The 21660-nt window shown below is 40.2% G+C and overlaps 1 protein-coding gene across 5 annotated transcripts in view; it reads left to right on the top strand.

The window, feature by feature from the left end:
- Positions 1–7072: 7072 nt before the first annotated feature.
- The window catches only part of NPNT (nephronectin), a 75867-nt gene continuing 61279 nt past the window's right edge, over positions 7073–21660 (top strand). For 2 of the 5 annotated variants that reach the window (XM_032254856.1, XM_032254857.1), the window contains exons 1-2: positions 7080–7367; positions 9542–9642. In XM_032254856.1, coding sequence (XP_032110747.1) covers positions 7297–7367; positions 9542–9642 — 172 coding nt within the window. In that variant the 5' untranslated portion in view covers positions 7080–7296. Of the gene's footprint in view, positions 7368–9541; positions 9643–21660 lie in introns of all 5 variants that reach the window. The other 3 variants (XM_032254860.1, XM_032254855.1, XM_032254859.1) reach the window with 2 other exon arrangements.

Below are 21660 nucleotides of genomic sequence, written 5' to 3'. Positions count from 1 at the left end.
AGTTCCATTACCTTAAAAATTCTGTTTTCTGCCTAGTCATCCCTCCCTCCAACCCTACAAAACACTGATGGTTTTACCATTGCCATAGTTTTCTGAAATCTACTTTCTCTTCTTTTTTTTCTTTTCTTTTTTTTTTTTGAGCTGGAGTCTCTCTCTGTCACCCAGGCTGATTGGCAGTGGCACGGTCTTGGCTCACTGCAACTTCCGCCTCCCAGATTCAAGAGATTCTCCTGCTTCAGCCTCCTGAGTAGCTGGGACTACAGGCGCCCGCCACCACACCCAGCTAATTTTTGTATTTTTAGTAGAGATGGGGTTTCACCATATTGGCTAGGCTGGTCTTGAACTCCTGACCTCATGATCCACACACCTTGGTCTCCTGAAGTTCTGGATTACAGGTGTGAGCCACCGCACCCAGCCTGAAATCCACGTTTGAAAGGAAAGTTTGATATAGTACATTTCATGAGAAAACAGAAGACATAACATTTTCTTAAAGAGATACATTTTTTGTGGGCCTAAATTCTATTAAAAAACCAGTTACCTTATGGGATCAAGATAGATACATCAGAAAACATCCACAATAGACTTTCAGAAGGTGCACAGGCAGCTTTTGACTATTTCTTGTAGAAAAAACAAAACAAAACAAAAAACCAACAACAATGACTCATAAAAGCTAAAAGTCCAACTCAGTAAGAGAGTCTTCCAAGTTCTAAATTTAGTTATAAGAAAATAGCTTAATCAAAGATTAATACTTGGGAAGCCCAAAGGAGTTGATAGGTAATGTATCTCCTACCTAGGCTCACTTCCATAAACATCATTTATTTTAAAAAGCATTTTTACAAGCACTAAAGATTTGCCAGAAAAATAGGTCTTCTGAGTTGAGAACTGATGCATGTTTTAGAGTCTAGAAGGGTAGATTGACAATTTATTATGAAAGGTGAAAAGCTTAACTAGTACTTTCCCAGTGTGGCAGTGGGATGCAACGGCATTTTAGGCAACTTTAAATTAGCACAGATACTTTGATTAAAAACTCAGTTGTGATTAGCGATTCACAACACAACGTGTAAGAGATCTGGTTTAAGCACAGAAAATGTTAATGTAAGTGTTTGCAGTGGCCTGCCTTGGACATGGAAAAACCTGAGTAGACAACCATTTAATTTCCAGCAGGAAAGTCTCCACTTGAGGAGGCAATAAATATTTGTTGAGTACTTACCACATGTGCCATGTGTGGGGGTATGTACTCTATGCAATTTATCTAGTTTTACTGGGTGAATTACATGTGAAGAATTCCCCAGTAAATATATTGACTTGCTGTATGATGAGAAACATTGACTAAATGGAATTTGAAGAATGATTTTCAAAGAAAATATTTTTTTTTCAGTAATGTCGTAATGTTTAGCATTTTTTCTGGCAGTAATTAAATACTAAGGTCACTGGCTTCTTGAAGGACATGGAAAAGAGAAACCTAAGCATTCAATTAAAAGTTCTCATCTTCCTCCTGGGCACACTTGAAAAATACATATTCAGTTGCCCTTGCAGTTAAGTTGGGGGCCCTGTGACTAGGCACCGGCCAACGGCAGGCCAAAGATCCGCAGGTCTGATTGCCCATGTTCTTTCTCTCCCTTGTCCATGTATCTACGAAAGAACTCCTGAAAGTAAGGATGATGGAAGGAGCTCAGATCCTTGAGTAGCCACTTACAGAGAGTTGTTTAGGAGAGCTGTCCATCCTGCATTAAAGGTTGCACTATTGGAAGGAATTTTTATTGTGTTAAGCCGAAGATGTTGGGAGTAGTGTGCTACAGGATATAACTAGCATTACCACTCCTGGTTTTGTGATACTAAAAATTTATTGTCAACATAGAAAAATCTTCCAATTTTATAAATAAAAACATGGATCAAAAATTTTAAAAAATTGTATCAGATCATTGACACAATTTTAAAAAGGCTAAAAGGTGGGACACTTAAATATCAACACTTGAAACTGTTTTCTTATTTGTTGGTCAGCCATTTCTATTTCAATTCTTTTGGTGATGTTAAAACAGAATTAAAGGTCCATTAAATCAGGTCTTCTATTGTCTTTGGCAAAATTATGTGAGGACAGATGAGAAACATTCACAGTAATAGCTGTGCCTGAAGCTGCTGATTTCTCATGTGTGCTATATTAGACCAAAAGATCAATGCTGTATCGGTCCTTTTTCATACTGCTGATAAAGACATACCCAAGATTGGGCAATTTACAAAAGAAAGAAGTTTACTTGGATTTATAGTTCCACATGGCCAGGGAAGTCTCACAATCATGGCAGAAAGTGAGGAGGAGCAAGTCACATCTTACATGGATGGCACATGCAAAAAGGAAGCAGGGAAATTCCTGTTTTTAAAACCATAAGATCTCATGAGGCTCATTCACTATCATAAGAACAGTGCAGGAAAGACCTGCCCCCATAATTCAATCACCTCCCACGGGGTTCCTCACATGACATGTGGGAATTGTGAGAGTTACAATTCAAGATGAGATCTGGGTGGGGGCACAGCCAAACTATAACAAATGCTTTTGGTTTGTAAAGAGAAAGCCAACATAAAATTTTGAAGGTTAGTCTTCTGAGTTGGTAATTTTTTCATGGTTTTAAATTTTTCATATAGATGTGTATTTCTAGATATTTAAATTACCAATTTTTATAACTGTGTAGCTTACTGAATATTCTAATTTATTCCAATAGGTTTCAAATGACTATTTGCTCTAGTTATGTAATCATATCATTTTCAAATAATGAGAACTTGACTTCTTGCTTTCAAGTATTTATATATATTTTCCTTGCCTAATTGCATCAAATATTATTTCCAGAATAGTCCAAAATAAAAAATAGTGATATCAGCACCCTCTTCTTGCACCTGACGTTAATAAGAATTCTCCCAATATTTCACTATTATATAGTACTCTGGCTTTTTGTTTGAGATGGAAATATATCTCAAATAGAGATATATTATATAGATAATATATCTATATAATATTCATAGATATTCTATTCTATGAATAGAGTTTTTGTTTTGTTTTGTTTTAAACTGGATTCTGCAGTGCTGATCATAGAGCCTGTAGCAACCTTAGGAGGGCTTCTTAGGTTTAAGTAAACTTTCAGGCTCACGGGATTGTCATGGCTATATTTAGCATCTATTTATATAGAAGGATATAGCTCAGGGACCACAGTTTGCCAATGTATAGTATTTAGGGCCTTTCAGGGTTGAAGAAGACAGCGGTTTTTATGACCCAAACACTAATACAAATAAAGGGATCCAAACCTTATGCCAAGGATCAGAGTAAGGTATCACCCTCCCAAACAACCCTATTATTTCAGCTAGCCTCAGGATGGCCTCCATTAAAATGAGAAAGTAAAGCATGAACACAAAGAAATAAAGCAGGCTTCAGAACTAGGACTAGAAAAGACTTTGTCATTTCCACAAGCAACTGACTGAAAACCCTATTACAGTTTTAAGGAAATCTAGTTGCTACAGAAACCATGAATCCGTTAGATCCTTAAAGCAATAGTCAAGCCTTCAAATGTTTACTAGCAGAAAAGGAGTTATAAATTATATACAGCACACTAGGAAGGCATTTGCTCTAACAGTCACTTCTGAATGGCTATGGAAGATTATGAATAAGGTAGTTCCTCTAAGAGAAGCAGGGTAGCCCAACTGTCTAATCAAGGCACTTTCTGCACTGCCAGAACAAAAAGCAGCTATGTGTTTCTTTCTCTTATTAGCAGCTTTTAAAAGCAATCATCCTATGCCTGTGCCACCACTGTGTATGGGGTGTGGGGAGAGTTTAATAGTTTGTATGACACTAACTATGAGAAGTAATTTCAGAGCTTTATAAAGAAAACACACTGCTCAACCCTCTGCGTGGACATCGCCTCCATCCCACACCCTCATGCGGCTCTCTCCCTCACTTCATTCAGTCTCTGCTCAAATGTTACCTCCCCAGAGGTGAACAAAGCACTCCATCTACAATCAAACCTCCATCATTTTCTACAACCGTAATCTCCCTTTAACCTCTCTTTACTCCTTTTTCCTCTCTACATAGTCCTTTGGTATTGCACCCCCATTGGAATGTAAACCCTTTCAGGGCAGGACTTCATCTTGTTCTTAGCTGAAATCCTAGCATCTACCTAGAAATGGCTGATACATTGCAGGCCCTCAATATATATTTACTGGAAACAAACAAACAAACAAAAAACCAAAAAAAAAAAAAAAAAAAAACTATGAGCATCTAAATTTTAAAGTTTTGAAGTTGTGTTTGTTTGGTTCTATTTTGCTATTTATCTGTATCATGTTGTGGCCAGTCACAGAAAATTATTTGTTCACGAGAAAATTGGGATTACTACCGGCAAGGTGTCATTACCTGGTAAGAAGCCTAATCAAACGTTTGTCCTCCTGAAAAAGCAGAGTTATTGCTAAAAGCTAGCTGTTTTGATCTCATTCTTGTTCGTTTATTTTTAAGACTGAGATAATGAAATGTCACTCCCGTGGCAAGTCCGCCTCTTTTTTTGGAACAATCTTTGGTGGTCATAGTTTCAGCATAATAACCAGTTAGACCTTGGAAGTCCTTTAGAGTCTCCTCATTCCATAATTCAACAAAGACTGATATAATTAGCTACAGTTTACTCAAGGGAGAAGCTAAAGTTCACCAGGCAGAATTCAATTTAATCCAGTCCATCTAGTTAATCTTTGCAGAACTTAAGCCTTGTGCCAGGCATTGTGCTGGGGATAAGGGATATAGTGACAAGACAGGCACTGCCTTGGGCCTCCTATTGGTTAACGTCTCATGGGACCCAGAGTGGTAGGGAGGTGATTATAACACAATGCATTAAGAGCTACCCTAGAGGATGTAAAGTGTCATAGAAGCATATAAAACACAAGTCTCAGCCAAGCAAAAAGTCAGAAAAGGCTTCCTGGGGGAGTGTCGGCTAAACTTAAACTCACAGGGTAAGTGGAGATTGTCCAAATGAAGAAGGAAGAGGAATGGAGTGCTTTCTAGGCCAAAGCAAATATGTGGAAAACTGAAGAAAGGTGCATGTAGACAGGGCATTACACTTTTTCCTACAGTTATTTATCCTGTTTTCACCCACCACTCTTCCGCTTTTCCTCAGATCTCCAGTTTTTAGCTGCGTATTCCCTAATCATTCATTGCTACAGTGAGGTTTATTCGTAAATCTAATCAGGAACCAACCAACCAACAAACAAACAAAAATAGCTAAGGAGCAGCCACTGGACCCTGGAACCATGCCTACACTTACAAAAATTTGATTTCTGCAGAAAAAATATTTTGACTCCTACATTTTTGGACTTCATTAGAAGGACCTGAAACGGATGACACCAAGCTGTTTGCCTAAAATAATGTCCCAAGCCTGAATTGGCATAGATCTTTCCTGAGATTAAAATAGAAACTTGTTTTGCTAACTGAAAACAACTTAGAAATCAAAGAGCCATTTAAGTTGAAACCATTATTTTTCCTTTCCTTGAAGAAAATTCCTGTTTTTACACACACTGAGACATCAGGATAGTGAGGTCACCCTGCCACAGAACTTTCCATTAAAAATTTGAAGTTGTAGAAACCTCGAAAAGAAAATAAAGATGAGTGGGGAAACGTTTGTAATGCAGCAAATGAATTGAACTATGTGCCAGGCAGTGTTCTAGGTGATAAATAAAGATACCTGCCTTTGTACAGCTTGTATCCTAGCAGAAAGAAAACATACTCACAAAAAATGTGCAAGTTATATAGTAAAATAAAAGATGAGTGGTATGGAGGAAAGACAAAGTAGGGCAGGCCCACAAGCATCAGAAGGAGGGCAAGTTGCAAGTTCAAATAGGATGGTCATGACTGTCCTCCTCGAAGAGGTCTGACATTTGAGCAAAGACTGAAGGAAGTGAGGCCATGGGCTACGTAGATATTTGTAGAGGGCAAGTTACAGGTTCAAATAGAATGGTCATGATTGACCTCCTCAAAGAGGTGTGACATTTGAACAAAGACGGAAGGAAGTGACGGTGTGAGCCATGTAGATACTTGGGTCCAGATAGAGAAAAGAGCCAGTAACTGGCCCCAAGGCAGGGGCATGCCTGGAGCGTGCAAGAAAGGCAAGAGGCCATGGACTGGAGGAAGAGAAATGAGGACTTTGAGAGGTACGGGAGATGCCACATCAGTGCACAAGGCTGTCATTCGAGGTAAGAGGTTTGAGAAGAGCGGTGACTTGATTGGACTCATGTGCATTTTAGGATAATTGTGTTTTCATTTGAACACAGTCCTTTAGTACAACACTTTTTACTCTGCAACAACTGAACAATGATTACTTAAAATGGTTTCTAAGTGATCCGCTCAAGATCAGGCACCACAACACTACTAAGCAGTAGCAGCCCTTCCTCTCCGGCGGGCACTGGTCCCTAGTGGGGCAGTCGCATCCAAAAGTGCTCGGGAGTTGAGCTGGCAGAGATAAAAACAGTCTGCTCATTTCTTCTTCAAAACCCGACTGGAGAGCCAAATATTTCTTTCGGTTAGTTACAAAATAAAAAATATGCCTTTGCCAACTCTGCGGGAAAAGCAAACTCCCGGAGTTTGCCTTTGCTAATTTTTCCAAGTCGTGCGGTGGTTTCAGCAAATGCAGACGCTGCTCAGCTCCAGCCCCATAAACCTCTCCGGTTTAGGGCTTCTCCGCCCTCCGGTGAAAGCTACTGCTCGCCCCCGCAGTCACCACCTGTTTGGGCGGAACCCGCGGAGCGTGCACCTACGCCTCGGGCTTCTTTCCTCCTCGACTCTCCCTTTCCCGCTAGGAGCCCTGCTTTCCCTCTCCCAAGGAGGGTTTGCAACTTTTCTCCCAGGCTGCGGCTCGCCCCGCTTGGCTGACCCCCAAAAGCCACTGCCTGCCCCTGAGTTGCCTGCCCCGCTGGGCCCCGGGGAGGAGCCGAGCGCGCTCACTCCTCGCCCCAGGCTGGGAGGGCGGCGAGTCGGGCGCACGCGCACCCCCTGCCCACCCCTAGCGCCCCTCCCCGCGGGCAGCGCAGCTCCCCCTGCAGCGCCTCCCCTAGCTGGGAGGGAGCCGGAGGGGGCTCCAGGAGCCTCTCAGCAGTCCTGCTCCGGCGGCGCTCCAAGCCGCTGCCATCCGGGAGTGGCAGCAGCAGCAGGGCGGCAAGGGCTGGGGGTTTCCCCCAACACCCCTCCCCGAGACTCTCAGCGGGACGCCTCCCCTCGGCGCTCAACACGCCGACCTGTTCCCTGCGCGCCGCTGCGCCGCGCCCCGGGACCCGCTGCCCAACATGGATTTTCTCCTGGCGCTGGTGCTCGTGTCCTCGCTCTACCTGCAGGCGGCCGCCGAGTTCGATGGGAGGTGAGCTGGGCCCCGGGGTGCCCTTTCCTCCTTCCCGCGCTAGTTTCACACTCACTGTCTTGGGTCCCTTCTCCCCGCGGGTTACGCGGTCAGAGAGGCATTTCCCTAGTCCAGAAGTTGGGCCACCGCATAGCGTGGCGCCAGGAGAGCGGTCCAGCGGCCCCGAGTACCTGCCCGAGGCGGGGAGGGCGTGCCCCTGTGAGTCTGGGACCCCAGCCGCGGCCCCCTGAGGGCTGCTCGCCCCGCCTCGGGAATTAGGACTGGGGAGAGGAGCGGCTGGAGCCCAGGATCTCAGCTCTGAGGGCGCGGTTTAGTCACCTATGCCGAGGCGACGTGCAGGACATCCCTTACCCGGGAAACTCCCGCGCCTGATCTAGACGGCTCTTCAGTGAGGAAGCTTCCAGGCGGCCGGGGGGAAGTCGGGGCTCTGCTCGGAGCTGTCGGGGCCGCCCGTACCGAGGGTGGGTACGAGCCAGTGACCGGGCTACGGGGGGAGACCTGTGGGCCTCCCCATTTGGTTTTCTTGAGGGAAGGAGGCTCAAAATGAGGACGAGAGTGTGGGCGCTCCGTGAGTGTGAGCATGAGGCATGTGTGGATGTGTGTGTGAGAGAGCGCATACATCGCGCGGCTCCTCAGACTTGGGCCAGCCTGACGGCGGCGTGCTGTGACAGGTTCCTACAACCCCGGGCCGCGTCTCCGCCGTCACTCAGCCGGTCCTGCCCCGCGCCGGGGCCGCTCCGGTGTGTGAGAGACGCTGGGTCTGGCGGGAGGGCGTGCTCGGTCCTCCTCTCCTCCGCGCAATTACAGACCAGGCTAGCCCCGCGTGCAGATGGCTGCTGCGGGAAGCCGTTTCACTCTGGCGCACACCGCCGCCCGGTCGCCTTCCTTCAGCGACCCCTGCCCCCACTCCTCCGTGCAGGTCCCTGCTTAGTCCTAAAGATGCCGCACCTGTTTTACCTGCAATCTTGGAACGAATCAATTCCACAATTGATTCGCTTTCTTGTACCCGGAGGCGAAGAGAGGGGAACCAGTGGAGCGTCAAGAAAAAGCACAGCTTCTTGTTCACTACCTGCTCGGAGGAAACAGAAAGTTCGGGGTTGTTTTGTACTTTGGGCCTGGGGGTAGAAAGGGCAGGTAAAAGAAAGGGGGAATCGAAAAGATAAGGAGACTTTAAGAATACGTGGATAGCAGCCAGAGTCTAGACCTTTTCATTTTTAAAAGCAATTCTTTGCCCACATTTGGGTATGTTATGAATTTCTTGCACACATATTTTCAACAAGAAACCCATCACAAGACATGCATATGATATGATTGCATATAGCTTTTTATAACTTTAAAAAGATGTCTAAAACAGCCAATTAAAATGTTGATACTCTCAGAAGAAAAAAGTCATTTAAGTGTAAGTCTAAACAAAGACACAATTTAGCAAATAATGTGTCAACGTGTAATCGGGTGGATAAATCTGTATCCTGAAATTGTATACTTTCTTTAGGCATTATTTACATTGGAGAGGAAAATACTATGAATTGTTGATCTGGGCAGGTTTCAAACCACAAGGACACCTCAGATGTCATTTACACTTTAAACTCTCCTTAGTTTTATTTAGACTTTTTCTAGTACATTTTTTCTTTCTGCCACAGTTATGTCTCAAAAAGAGCTCTGTTACACTTGATTTTTGAGAAACCTCTCTTTCTGCTCCTTCCCCATCCACCTTCTATATAAGGCAGATTTTTTTTTTCTGCTTTGACATCTCTTATTTAATACTTTTCAGTTTATGGTGAATCAGTCAATTCTGGCTTTTCCCCAGTAACAGGTGTGGATCTTTGAGGAATCTCTTTTATTTCAAGCTTCAGAAACTATCCTGTGAGTGGCAGCCTTGAGAATTGTTGGTGTTAGCTGGTGCTATTTCTGGTTAAGAAAGCATCTTTCCCTCCCCTTTTTCCTCCTATCCTTGTGTGTTGAGGGATGGGGTATTTAACTGTCTGAAATTTGACATTAGATCATAGCATAACTATTTCTGTGAAGGTGTTTTAATCTTAAATTTCTGCAGTTATAAAGGAGTTTGTAGACAATTGTTGGGTGTGGTTTACATTTTTTCTAAAGTAATAATAAAGAGGAAATTACTTTTCATCTCAAAAATATCATTATTTATTTTGAATCTTTCTGTTTGGTAGGTGGCCCAGGCAAATAGCATCGTCACTTGGCCTCTGTCGTTATGGTGGGAGGATTGCCTGCTGCTGGGGCTGGACTCTCCAGTCCTGGGGACAGTGTCAGCGTGAGTATCAAGCCTGGGGACTTCAGTTCCCTTGGAGGTGGTTCTTTCCACCTTGTTGATGGCTTCACTCCACATATTAGGGGACTCATTACTGAGCACGGCTTGGCCTTGCAGGTCTGACTTGGGAATTTTCAGGTACACTCCAGACTCCTTTTTCTGCTTCTTTTCAACTTAAGCCACTTGTATTACAGTCCAGCTTTGTCATTCACAGAGAGCCACCTTAATTGTTTCTTTTAGCATTTACCCCCAGTATCTGCAGCTCCTTTCTGTTTTCTCACCAGGTTTACTCCTTTTTTTCCCTTGCTCCAGGCTCGGAGATGGGGGTAAGATAATGAGTCTAGACTGTATTTACACAAAATAAACTCTGAACCTTATAGTACCTATATAATCCTTACCATAGCTGTTGTGTAAAGTGGCCCATTTGTAAATCCTTTTTTGAAGTGGGGTTGTATTGACAGTGTTGTAAATGGACCACCCAGTATAATGAAACAAAACCTCTGAAACAGCATTATTTGTAAGTTCTGTTAGTAACCAACCACATGTAATAAGTACCAAATCAGAAAACTGATTTTCACATTTTCTATGATCACAAATGGATATTTTCATCGGAAAATTTAGAGCTACATCAAAAGAGTTTGAGAAATTTAGGAAATTTGTCCCCAGCATTTTATCTTGATCTTAAAATTGTATCTCACTCCTACTGCCAAAAATAATTCTTCAAATGATCAAGTACATGTCCAGAGCATCTTTAGAGTGCTTGCGGGGGGAAGGGGGCAAAATTCTGGTAAGATGATGGGAACTAAGTTGGATTCTATGCTGAGATATGTATTTTATCGCTAATGAGGAAGGAACTTAGAGGAAGAGAGAAGGGGTAGTTACGAAGGCTACAGCTGGCAATGGAGAAGTCTGCCTTAAAGATGAGTTGCTAGTGTGAGGAGTCAGGTAAATTTAATTTCAGGAGTGTTAGGAGTTCCCTCTGCTATTTTAATTCACAGTGTCTTCCTTGATTTTGTGAAGGAGAAACAGTGACATCACAGGTTGGCTCTAATTGCACATAAAGGCCACAGTCTCTGATTGGGAATAGAAAGGTGAAGCAAATGAATGTTTGCCTACCTGCTATGTTCAAGCCACTGGGCTAGACCCTTTGCACAGTGGGTCAATTGCATTCTGTTAAAGGGTGATGGTGGTAACTCCAGTTTCCAGTAAATGAAAGAAGTAGGCAAAGCTGCTGTGCACTCACTGGCTGGTTCAATATTGTTTTAAGGGAAGAAGATCAAAAAGAAGAATGGTGCCTGGTGGAATTTAGTCTTCTATAATGTCAGAAGTATTTGCATGGCTGGAGGCTGCAGGCATGAAATTTGAGAACCAACAGACTCTAATAGCCAAAATGTGAAGAAGGGACCCTTCTTTTGGCCCAACACACCCACACATAACCCTCCTTAATGAAAAATGAGTAGTTACTTTGCAGGAATGGAGATAGTCTCCTCCTTCTTTGCTGCTTTAATCTGCAGGAAACTTCTAAATGGAATGTTGAAGTGCCTTGAAGTGAATACAGTCCCCCTGCCCCACCTAGGACAAGGCTGCATTGGCAGAATGCCCTGGGCGGTATGGGAGTGTATCTTCCCTGAAGGCAAAGACCTAGGGGCATACATGCTCTCTTGCTCTCTGCCAGGTGTGCTAAAAGAATTCCAAAGAAAAAACTCCAAACCCGGAGAGGTTCTTTGACTCTTGAATTTCCCAGAAAACACCTTTAAGAGTTGTTTTGTTTTTCTGTACCATGTAATTACGTTTTCTGTAATATGCACTAGCTTGGTGATTCTGGATTTGAATGAGTATAGAAATCTTTTAAAATAACAGGGTATTACAAACAGTGGTATTATAAACATCCAAGAGATTTCCTAGTGTTTTACTTTCTACACTGTAGCTTTCCAGGCAGATATGAGATGCCATTTTAAAAAACAATTCACATCTTTATTTCCAAAAGAGTGCAAAGTGGTCAAATATAGAATTTGGTGTATTTGTCTTTCCATTTTGTTATTTCTCAAGAATCTGAGGAAACTGCAAGATGGCATGGATTAATTATTAAAATGGTAATGTTATAAAAATATGTAAGATGATTTTATACAAATGACAGTTTATTTTGGATTTGGTGAAAGTTGGAAAGAGAACAGAAGGAGGAAAATATGAACTCTGGAGCAACATTGCTTTGGTTTCAATTGCAGTTATACCTCTTACTAGCTATGGGACTTTGGGCAAGTCATTCAGCCTCTCTAAGCTTTATTCTGCTCATCTAATAAATAAATCTAAAACAGGACATACCTCAGAGGACTATAATGAGGTTTAAATACATTATAATTAGTAAAGTTCTTAAAACTCTTCCTGATGCAGAGTAAATGTTACATATGTGTTTGGTAAAATTAAAGAAATGTAAAGGAATTCTGCTACTGAAACAAAATTGTGGGATGGGATATGATATATGTACTTTTACTTTTATACTTTCAAAATCAAAATAGTTCCAAGGTTCTCTATGTTGCAATGAAATAAAATTTCTTTCAATTAACAAGGCACAAATGGTTCTTTACCATTAACATTGAAGTTGGCAAGGTTGTAAAAATTAGTTCAAAGGTGAATGTTTCCTTCTGTTTATTTTATTTTTCCAGCATCTTAGATGGTCCAAATGTCTTTTGTCAATTCAGAATTCTGCCTGTCTTTGTTTTGATATAAACAGGTAGAGGAATGTGGGGCTGAGAAATCAGCTCAAAGGGGCAGAACAAACTGAAAAGAGGCTGGTCAGGATGAATGACATATTTCTGAAAACTCCTGATTATTTTTTAGGGAAAGGATTTATGAAATTAAAAGTTTTGACACTATATTTGTTCAAGTAAAATGCCTTGCTATTCCATAACAAGTCAATCTAATATGATTCTTTATAAAGATTCCAAAGAACGTCTAGGAAATTTAATGTGAAAAATGTTTTTGCCTTTTCGACCTTTAGGTAATCATGGAATTTTTTCCCATTAGGAAGGGACATTCTCCCTTCCTCATCAAAAGTGCTCTGATTCCCTTCTTTTCTGAATGATTCACTTTGGAATTTTCCTTCAAAACAGCACAACAAAACAAAAAGAAACTGTTCCCATTATTGCACAGATCGTCCCAATTTATCCCCTAGAAGGTGTGTTTATAGGTAGGCAAAGGTGGCACCCTCATTATATTATTTATCAGATCTTACGCCTCAGTCGTTGACTGTTTGGCAAGTGTTTATTCTATTTTGTTGAGCATTTGTGAGATGTTTCACTTAATATTCATGTGAGTCAAATATCTATACAAAACATGCTGCCCTTCATTTTCACTTGCTATCTTCCTATCCATGGACTTGTTTGGAGAGACTGACTAACGTTGCAGGATGCTAAAGTTGGTAAACCTCTCCTTCTGGCTCACTATGTCTAGCCATAGCCACGTACAGCTGGGAGACTGTACTTCCTTCCTTCCAGGACTGAGGAAGGAAGGATCAGAGATGCTACTCAAATGGGCATAGAAACTGTCCTGCTGCTTCCTGCCTGTACCACCCAACATTCTATCCCAGCATTCCTGCCTGCTGGGGAAAACATGACTTGTTCCAGAAATAAGCAAATTGTTTTTGTTTGTTTTCGTTTTGAGACAGAGTGTCGCTCTTGTTGCCCAGACTGGAGTGCAGTGGTGCGATCTCGGCTCACTGCAACCTCCGCCCCTCGGGTTCAAGCGAATCTCCTGCCTCAGACCCCCAAGTAGCTGGGATTATAGGCGCCCCACCACCACTCCCAGCTAAGTTTTGTATTCTTAGTAGAGACAGGGTTTCACTCTGTTGGCTAGGCTAGTCTCAAGCTCCAGACCACAAGTGATCCGCCCTCCTCGGCCTCCCTAAGTGCTGGGATTCTGTGCCAGGCTCAGGTTGTCTTTTCATAGTTCTTTTGTAGGTCATACCCTTGGCAGCTTCATTTATATTTATTTATTTGTTTTGTGTTCTTGACTTTTTTTTTTTTTTTTTTTGAGACTGAGTCTTGCTCTGTCGCCCAGGCTGGAGTGCAGTGGCGTGCTCTCAGCTTATTGCAACCTCCGCCTCCCTAGTTCAAGTGATTCTCCTCCCACAGCCTCCTGAGCAGCTGAGACTACAGGCGCAGGCTACCACACCTAGCTAATTTTTTCATTTTTGATAGAGACAGGGTTTCACCATGTTGGCCAGGATGGTCTCGATCTGTTGACCTCGTGGTCCACCTGCCTCAGCCTCCCAAAGTGCTAGGATTACAGCTGTTAGCCACCGGGCCTGGCGGTGTTCTTGACTCTTCAGTAGATCTTGAGAATATTGAAAATTCAACATTTGATTTTCTAACTTTCATGGGCTTTGCCTTTATTGACTATTGACGTGGCTGTTTATTGTTAGATAAAATATTTTTTTAATATGTTCGCACACTGATGATTGCATATTTACAGCACACAGCATCTTAAATCACTCAGAAAACGTGTGTGTCACAAAACGTGTGCTTCTTGCTCTATAATTTTTTATCATCTTGATGGCATATTTTATTTTAATTATGTTGTTACTTCTCTTCTTCTACCAAGTGGAGACCTCTGTAATAAATATTTTTCAGGGTTGTATATTTTATTTTTAAAAGTTGTGCATGCTACGGAAACAATTGTTAACCAAACGCACTAGACAATTTAGGATAACTGAGTTCAAGTCCTGGTTTTTGTTCCTCAATAGCTGTCTAGCTTTTCTCAGCTACAATATTCTTATTACACAAGCATATTTCCCAGGTATGTTGAAGCTCTAAACAGCATCTGAAAACTTCCTTAATGTAGAAAAAAATATGGAGGATCTAAATATTATATTCCTGTATGATTATCTTTGTGTTTACTTGGAGATTTGACTGTATATGTGACTTATGACAATAGCATTTTTGTGGAAAGCACTTTATAGAAGTGTGAAGAAAAACTCAAAATACAACCAGTTCCAAGTTATAACAAAACTATTCAGTTTCTGAGTTCTTTGGCCGTCAGTGACCAACTTGTGGTTTCTGAAGGAAATGATGTGAATTAGGATGGTTTTGTATCATTTATCCTTAAGAACAGGGAAAATTCAGATGTTTTCTTATGTTTCTGCTGGAGATTTTGGAAAGATGTAAAACCTACACCTACAGCTTGACATTGCTTAGTTAGCTCTGAACCTCATTTCCTGATGCCTCTTCTATGTAAAGTGAAAACGTTTTCTTATCAGCTTCAGATAAACTTACAGGTTAGTGAAACATAGGGACCAAGATATAATAATTCATTCTGAAGGCATTTTGGAGTTGTCAAATAATTTTGGTTGGATAATATATATTACTGGCTAATGATCATGGATATTGGAAATGATGAAAAAAGTGTTGAATTATTTCTTTCTGCATTTCAAATGAAAAGGCTATTAGAGCAGATAATTTTGATTTCATAAACAAAATATTTAAATTTCATGTTTCATTTCTTACTCCCATCTGGGTTCAGATGCTTGGTCTTACAAATAGAACATGATTTATTAATTTTTGCTCTCTATATTGGTCATTAACTTCCTGTCCATAATCACAAAATTATATAAATTATATCTTTCTTTGATTATTTGGATTTTGAGTACTCTCTTTAAAATAATCAATAGAAAATTAGACATGTTAGAATTTGTTCTAAGGCCACATATAGTGTTCTCTCCACAGAGAGGTTATGCTAGTAATGTCTTTCTATTGGAGATCAGCAACTAGAGCAATTTTTATACCTGTATGCATCGAAGAAGTAACAGGGACTCTCAAAAGGGGTGGGGATTGTTCTGTTTACATCTGTGTTGAAGATTGCTAGCAGACTTCTGGGGCCAGCTTAATGGAGCAGAGTACACTTCATCGTCCTTATTAGCTTCCTCTCCTAATTTTGAGGTGAGAATGCAGAATCTGGGTTTTTTTGTTTTGTTTTGTTTTGTTTGTAGGTAGGAATAAAAGCAAGGCAGTGGATAATGTTTATTTTTAACACTAAACTTGAATCCGCAAATCCTTAGGAGTGAGGTTTTTGATTTAGATTTTTTAACTGCCACTTTCTTGAAAGGTTGTTTAAGAACACCATGCACTTTGGGTAACTTCAAGTGGTCTTAGAATGCAGATTCCAGAGTAAGATCAGAGTTGAAGAATCTTGACCTTTTCAAACAGGTAACTTGTTAGTATGTGTAGTTTTCAAAGTTAACTTTCAGAGAAATTGCTTTGTTCTTTTATTCTTTTCCCCAATTAGAACTGATGTTTATTTACTGCTATTAAGATCTACTAATTTCCTGAGATCCCTTCATAAGCTTAATCTGGGCAGGTCTTAACCTTTATGGATTAGAAATTTTAGTACTTCTTAAGCTAGAAGGCCAGGCCAACTAAAGGGAAGCACTCTCATCTCTGCCAGTTCAGCAACTAGATCTGTCCTCAAATACCTGCCACAGGGATATGCTGCTTAAAGCTGTACACGCACATACAGTGGGACCAAGAAGGCACTTCTGGTGCCAGAAACAACACTGTGTTTGCTTTGTGGAAATTTTTGATAAGCTTTCAAAAATGTAGGTGGCTTCTCCCTCGCCTCCTGTAACAAGTGTAACTTCCAGCATTTCTTTTTGTTGCTTTTTATCTATAGAATTCATGTTTTATGAATTTTGAGTTCGTCGAATCCACTGCATGCTTTCCAGATGATTATTAGTAATGCTTAGTGATTCTACACAGTGTCTTTCAGTGGGTCAGGGAGGATATCCATCACGGGGATGGGCCTTCATCACGGGGGAGCTGGAAGGGCAGGGGAGAGGGGTTCTGATGGCCTAACCCTCATCATTGCCCCCCACTGCCACATGCAGATACTCTTTCCCCTTTCCTATTGATTTTGTGCAGTGTTTTAAATTTTTCCACCAATCTTTGGACAATATTTATTTTGTAAGAGAAAATGTATTCATTTCCTCAAATATCCCTCCTCAGAGGAACAAGCTTGATCAGTTTTTGGTATACTTTTAAGAATATTTTACATACTTATGGGTAAATTACAATAGATCTCTCCCCTACCACCTACTTGTTTTGTCCAAATGAAAGCATACTGTATGCACTGCTTTGTATGCTGCTGCTTTTTCTTAACCGTACAAGTTGAAAGGTTTTCTATAGCGCCTCCTTACCTTTTTTTTTTTTTTTTTCTTGTTTTTGGAGAGAGGGTCTTGCTCTGTCACCTAGGTTGGAGTGCAGCGTCGTAATCTCAGCCCACTGCAGCTCTACCTCCTAGGCTCCAGCCATCCTCCCACCTCAGTCTCCCAAGAAGCTGGGACCACTGGTGTGAGCTACAATACCTGGATATTTTTTGTAATTTTTGTAGAGACCAGGTTTTGCCATCTTGCTCAGGCTGGTCTTAAGCTCTGAGCTCAACTGATCTACCCATCTCGGCCTCCCAAAGTGCTAGGACTATAAGCGTGAGCCATCTTGCCTGGCCGCCTCCTTACTTTTTTATGGACTTAGCATTCCCTTGTTTGGCTACACTGTAATTTATTAGCAAGTCTCTTACTGATGAACGTTTATATTGATTCTAATCCTTTGCTAACACAAGCAATTTAAAATAACTTTGAACATATGTTAAAAATGTTGTTTTGCATGTCCCTGGTGTTTCTGAGGAATAAATTTTTATATGTGGTCAAATGGCAGGCACCTTCGTAATTTTGATCAATGCCCAATGGCTTCTTACTCAGTAGAAAAAGTAGTTTAAGGGGAAGGACTGAATGGCAATGCTGACCCCAGTGCTCCAGCAATCCCATATCCAGAGTCTGGTCTTTTTTTGATTTTAGGATCCTCTGATCCCTTTTCTTTCCCAAGAAATCTTTCTGACAACTCAGTGAATGTCCGTTTGCTCCCATGTATCATCTGTTTCCCATTAGACCAGAGGCAATGGGCTGAAGCTAGGAGAATGGAGTGAGATGTGTCCATTTGCCAGGGTCTCCCACTGGCTTCTTGCCTGTCATTTACTTGTGAGAAAGACTCACACATTCCTTTAGGAATTGCTTAATTCATTGATCTTTTATTAGGTTAGCCATAATTTTTTAAATTTTCTTTGAGACAAAGTCTCATTCTATTTCCCAGGCTGGAGTGCAGTGGTGGGACCTTGGCTCACTGCAACCTCTGCCTCCTGGGTTCAAGCAGTTCTGCCTCAGCCTCTCGAGTAGCTGGGATTACAAGTGTGTATCACCTAGCTAATTTTTGTATTTTTGGTAGAGTCAGGGTTTCACCACGTTGGCTCAGGTGGTCTCAAATTCCTGACTTCAGGTAATCTGCCCACCTTGGCCTCCCAAAGTGCTGGAATTACAGACATGAGACACCACACCAGCCGTTAGCCATAATTTTTATACCTTTGTATATAGTGTGGGCTTTTTTTCCCCTAGACCCACGACCTATTAAGGAGGAATATGTAGAATTCTGAGATCTGAATACCATTTTGGGGACACCTGTTACAATAAAAAGATTTTGAGGAAATAGTAAGACATTTTTGTACCAAAGTACTTTTTGTAGTATCCTTAAAACCATAGGGGCATATATTTTCTATTAGTTATTTTAATCCTTATCCCAATTATATACTTCAGTTGTCTCCTTTTAAAAAATAAGAAATGCATGCTTAAGTGAAAAATCAAAAAGACACAGACTAAGAGCAAGATGGCAGTAAAGGTAAGTATTTCTAACTTTCCTGTTTTCCTGACACCTAGTTCCAACTCCCAACAGGCTACCACCGTTACCTATTGATCCTCGTAGAGATTTCTTAACTTCTTCAAAATTTCCCTTTTTCATAAATGATGTCATGAAGTACAAACGATTCTGTATCTTGACTTTTTTTTTATGTAACACTACATTTTGGAAAGCAGTCCTTATCAGTTTATTTAAACCTCACTCATTCTTTTAAATAGCTATATAGTATGCCATTACAGGAATGAATGTACTATAATTAATTAAACAATCCCCTATTTATGTACATTTGAGTGATTTTCAGTATTTTGTTTTTACATAACATGCTGCAATCAGTATCTGCATATAACTTCATCACTGTTTTACACCTTTAGATATGGAGGACATATCTAAAGACATTTGATTTCTATATTAATATAATAATTGAAGTGCTTTAATTTTATTGTTACAAATTTTCTTAAGTTAAATATTAATGTAAAGGAGAGTAAATCATGGCTAATATTACAAAGTAGAAGCCTTCTTTTCAGGCACCTTCTATTTTTGATTCCTTGGAAGGTACCTTAAAAGATAAATTAAATTGATTTCTCTATTTCTATTTGTTTATGCCCTATTTTGTTTGGGAAAGTATATAAAGTAGCTTCTAGGAATTCATGCAATAAAACGAGGAAATAGAATTAACAAGGGCTACTTGGAGGAAAACGGAGGAAAATGAAAAGATTAGGAGGAGAATTTTTTAAATGAAGATATGTAAGCCATAGGATCCTAAATATGTCCTGCAATTTGGCTATTAGCTTCTGGTAGCCAAAGGTAAAAGATGTTATTTCTGATTTAATTTGTGTTGTCTGTTAGGGGAAAAGCAAACCAGTTATTTGGAAGAAATTATGGTTTTCCTGCATGTATTTCTGAAGGAAGACTTTCATGTGTCCCTTTACAGAGTGGGAATGAATGATGGAGTAGAAGGACCCACAGCAACATTCCTATCATGAAGCCAGTGGTGGTTTTTGAAAAGCTTTTCATAGAAGATCCTTCAACATAAGATGAGACCCTTGCTCTAAAAGTACAGTTCACAGAAAGCTGTTCTATACATAGCTTAAGAAGCATTATCTATGCACATAGCTTTCTGACAGTTCAGCTGGATCCAGCCCAGAATATCTAGCTGTGATGGGTGAACTGTATAAGGCTTTGGATGGACAGCTCCAGGTTAGACAAGATAGCTTCAGGTTAGGATCACTAACAGTGTTCTAAAGTTTGCTGTATTATTTAACAGATTAAAGGCCAGTTCATTTTTTCTTTCTTTTTTAAGCCTATATATTTTGAGGATGAGTAATCAACTGATGGATTTGATATCCAAAGACATTGTGAATAGAGCATGGATAGGTGCCCCGTAGACCCCAGTGTAAGGAGGGTCTGCAAAGAAATTAGTGGGAGATTTTTAAATATCAATTCTATATCCATTGGATAGAAATATATCAATGCATCACCATTTTGCTATATACTTATTCATTTCCATGCCAATTATGGCTTGGAATAAGAAGGAAAGGCAAGAACATTGCTTCCAGGAATCATTTACCCTACTGATGTTGATACATGGATATGGACCAGTGAACCCAGGAACAACAGAATCCCTCACCAGTGCTTATTTCCCCCAAAGTTCCTGATTGCTGTAGGTGTGCTGGGGAGTCAAAGTAACCTTAACTGTTTTCTTAATTAACCTGGATTTATAAGCACTGATTTAGGTAAGTTGCTTAGACCTGAGTAGACTCAAAGCAGAGTCTGTAAGAAATACTCTGCATACCAACATCCCATACCCAAACCTAAGTCATCTTTTCACTGAGGTGTACGGAAGGGCTGATTCTCATGTGCTCTTGAAGCCCTCGGCAATAGAACCTGAGATCGTGATACACATGTGCTCCTCGTATTTCTTTCTCCTAGTACTCCAGGATTTTTTTTCTTTCTCAAAAAAAGGAAATAGTGATTTTAAAAAGATGGCTTAATGCATATTCTGAAAGGGTAGCAATCCAGTAATGGTCGTATCCCCTTGGGAGGAGCAAAGAGGTTTTCAATTGCCTTTTCTGCAGAGACTGGCATCAACCAAGAATCTACCTATCTGAATTGTCACCCTATGTCACCATGTGGGGAGCTGAGAAAGTTAGCATTGTCAGGGCCAAGGTTTTCTGTGTCTTCATGGGAACAAACAAATGATCAGTCCTCAAAGATTTAGTCAAGATAATTTGGCTTGAAAAAAATTCAAATTGTATTCATCACCTTCTACAACCATAGAAAAATACTAGTAGCATAGCCCTAATGTTATTGACAGTGCATCCCTGGGAACCTGCCAGGACAAATTAGGTGTAAAATATACCAGTTATTTAAAAATTGGTTTCTTATAAGGTAAAGAATTCAGTTAAATGACATCAAATACAAATAATTTTTTATTTTAATTCACTGACTTCTTTTTATGTTTTCTGATTTTATTACATAATTACTACTGATACATAATTAAACAATTATGGCCATAATAGAATTTAGAATTCCTAATAAAATTTCTAATAAAGCCAGAATGAGGGATTATATTACAGACTAGACGTGATAAAGTATTATGATGTGTGGTAAAATAGTTTTTCATTCCATATTATTTTATAAATTTTTGGAATAATTTTACTTTAAACTTAGCCTGCTGAAATACTTTTAAATCAACTAGTTATTCTTAACTCTGATGGGAGGAAAAAAGATATGAATAATCAAAATGATTTCTTAGCTTTAGAATATAGTAGTTGTTTTGGAGAGCAAAGAGGTTTTTTTCTGATTATATTTTATTAGGAGCCTTCATTTTCTGCCATATATTAGCTTTGGTAGATACTAGATGCCAGGGGAGTGCAAATTTGAGACTAAGGATTTTGCAAGGGTGATTTGCATGTTGAGTTAAGATTTAACAAAATTTTAAAACCAAACACTTCATTTAATCAATATCTTTTTAACTATTTTATAGATTAATAATATAAATTCTCCAGAACTAGCATTACTTTGCTGTAACATTATCAGATCACAAGGTTAGGGTTGCCTTTGTGGATGCTACTGACTTACTCTGAAATTTTAGGAACTATGTCATCACAGTTTACATTTGTGGTAATATATGTAAAAGGAAAACACAATTAGGAATTTTGGATTTATGCTTACTTTGCCAAAAACCATGTTGATTTTCAAAAACCTTTAGCCTTACTTTCATAAATCAAAGTTCTCAAATTCAGTTTCTAAAGTAAGCCCCTAAATGGTCAAAGGTGTATGTTGTGAA

The sequence above is a fragment of the Sapajus apella genome, unplaced genomic scaffold (assembly GCF_009761245.1).
Source record: "Sapajus apella isolate SASKATOON/1434 unplaced genomic scaffold, GSC_monkey_1.0 scaffold87, whole genome shotgun sequence".
Taxonomy (NCBI): domain Eukaryota; kingdom Metazoa; phylum Chordata; class Mammalia; order Primates; family Cebidae; genus Sapajus; species Sapajus apella.
The sequence above is the reverse complement of the archived record's forward strand: the minus strand, read 5'-3'. Positions and strand labels throughout refer to the sequence as shown.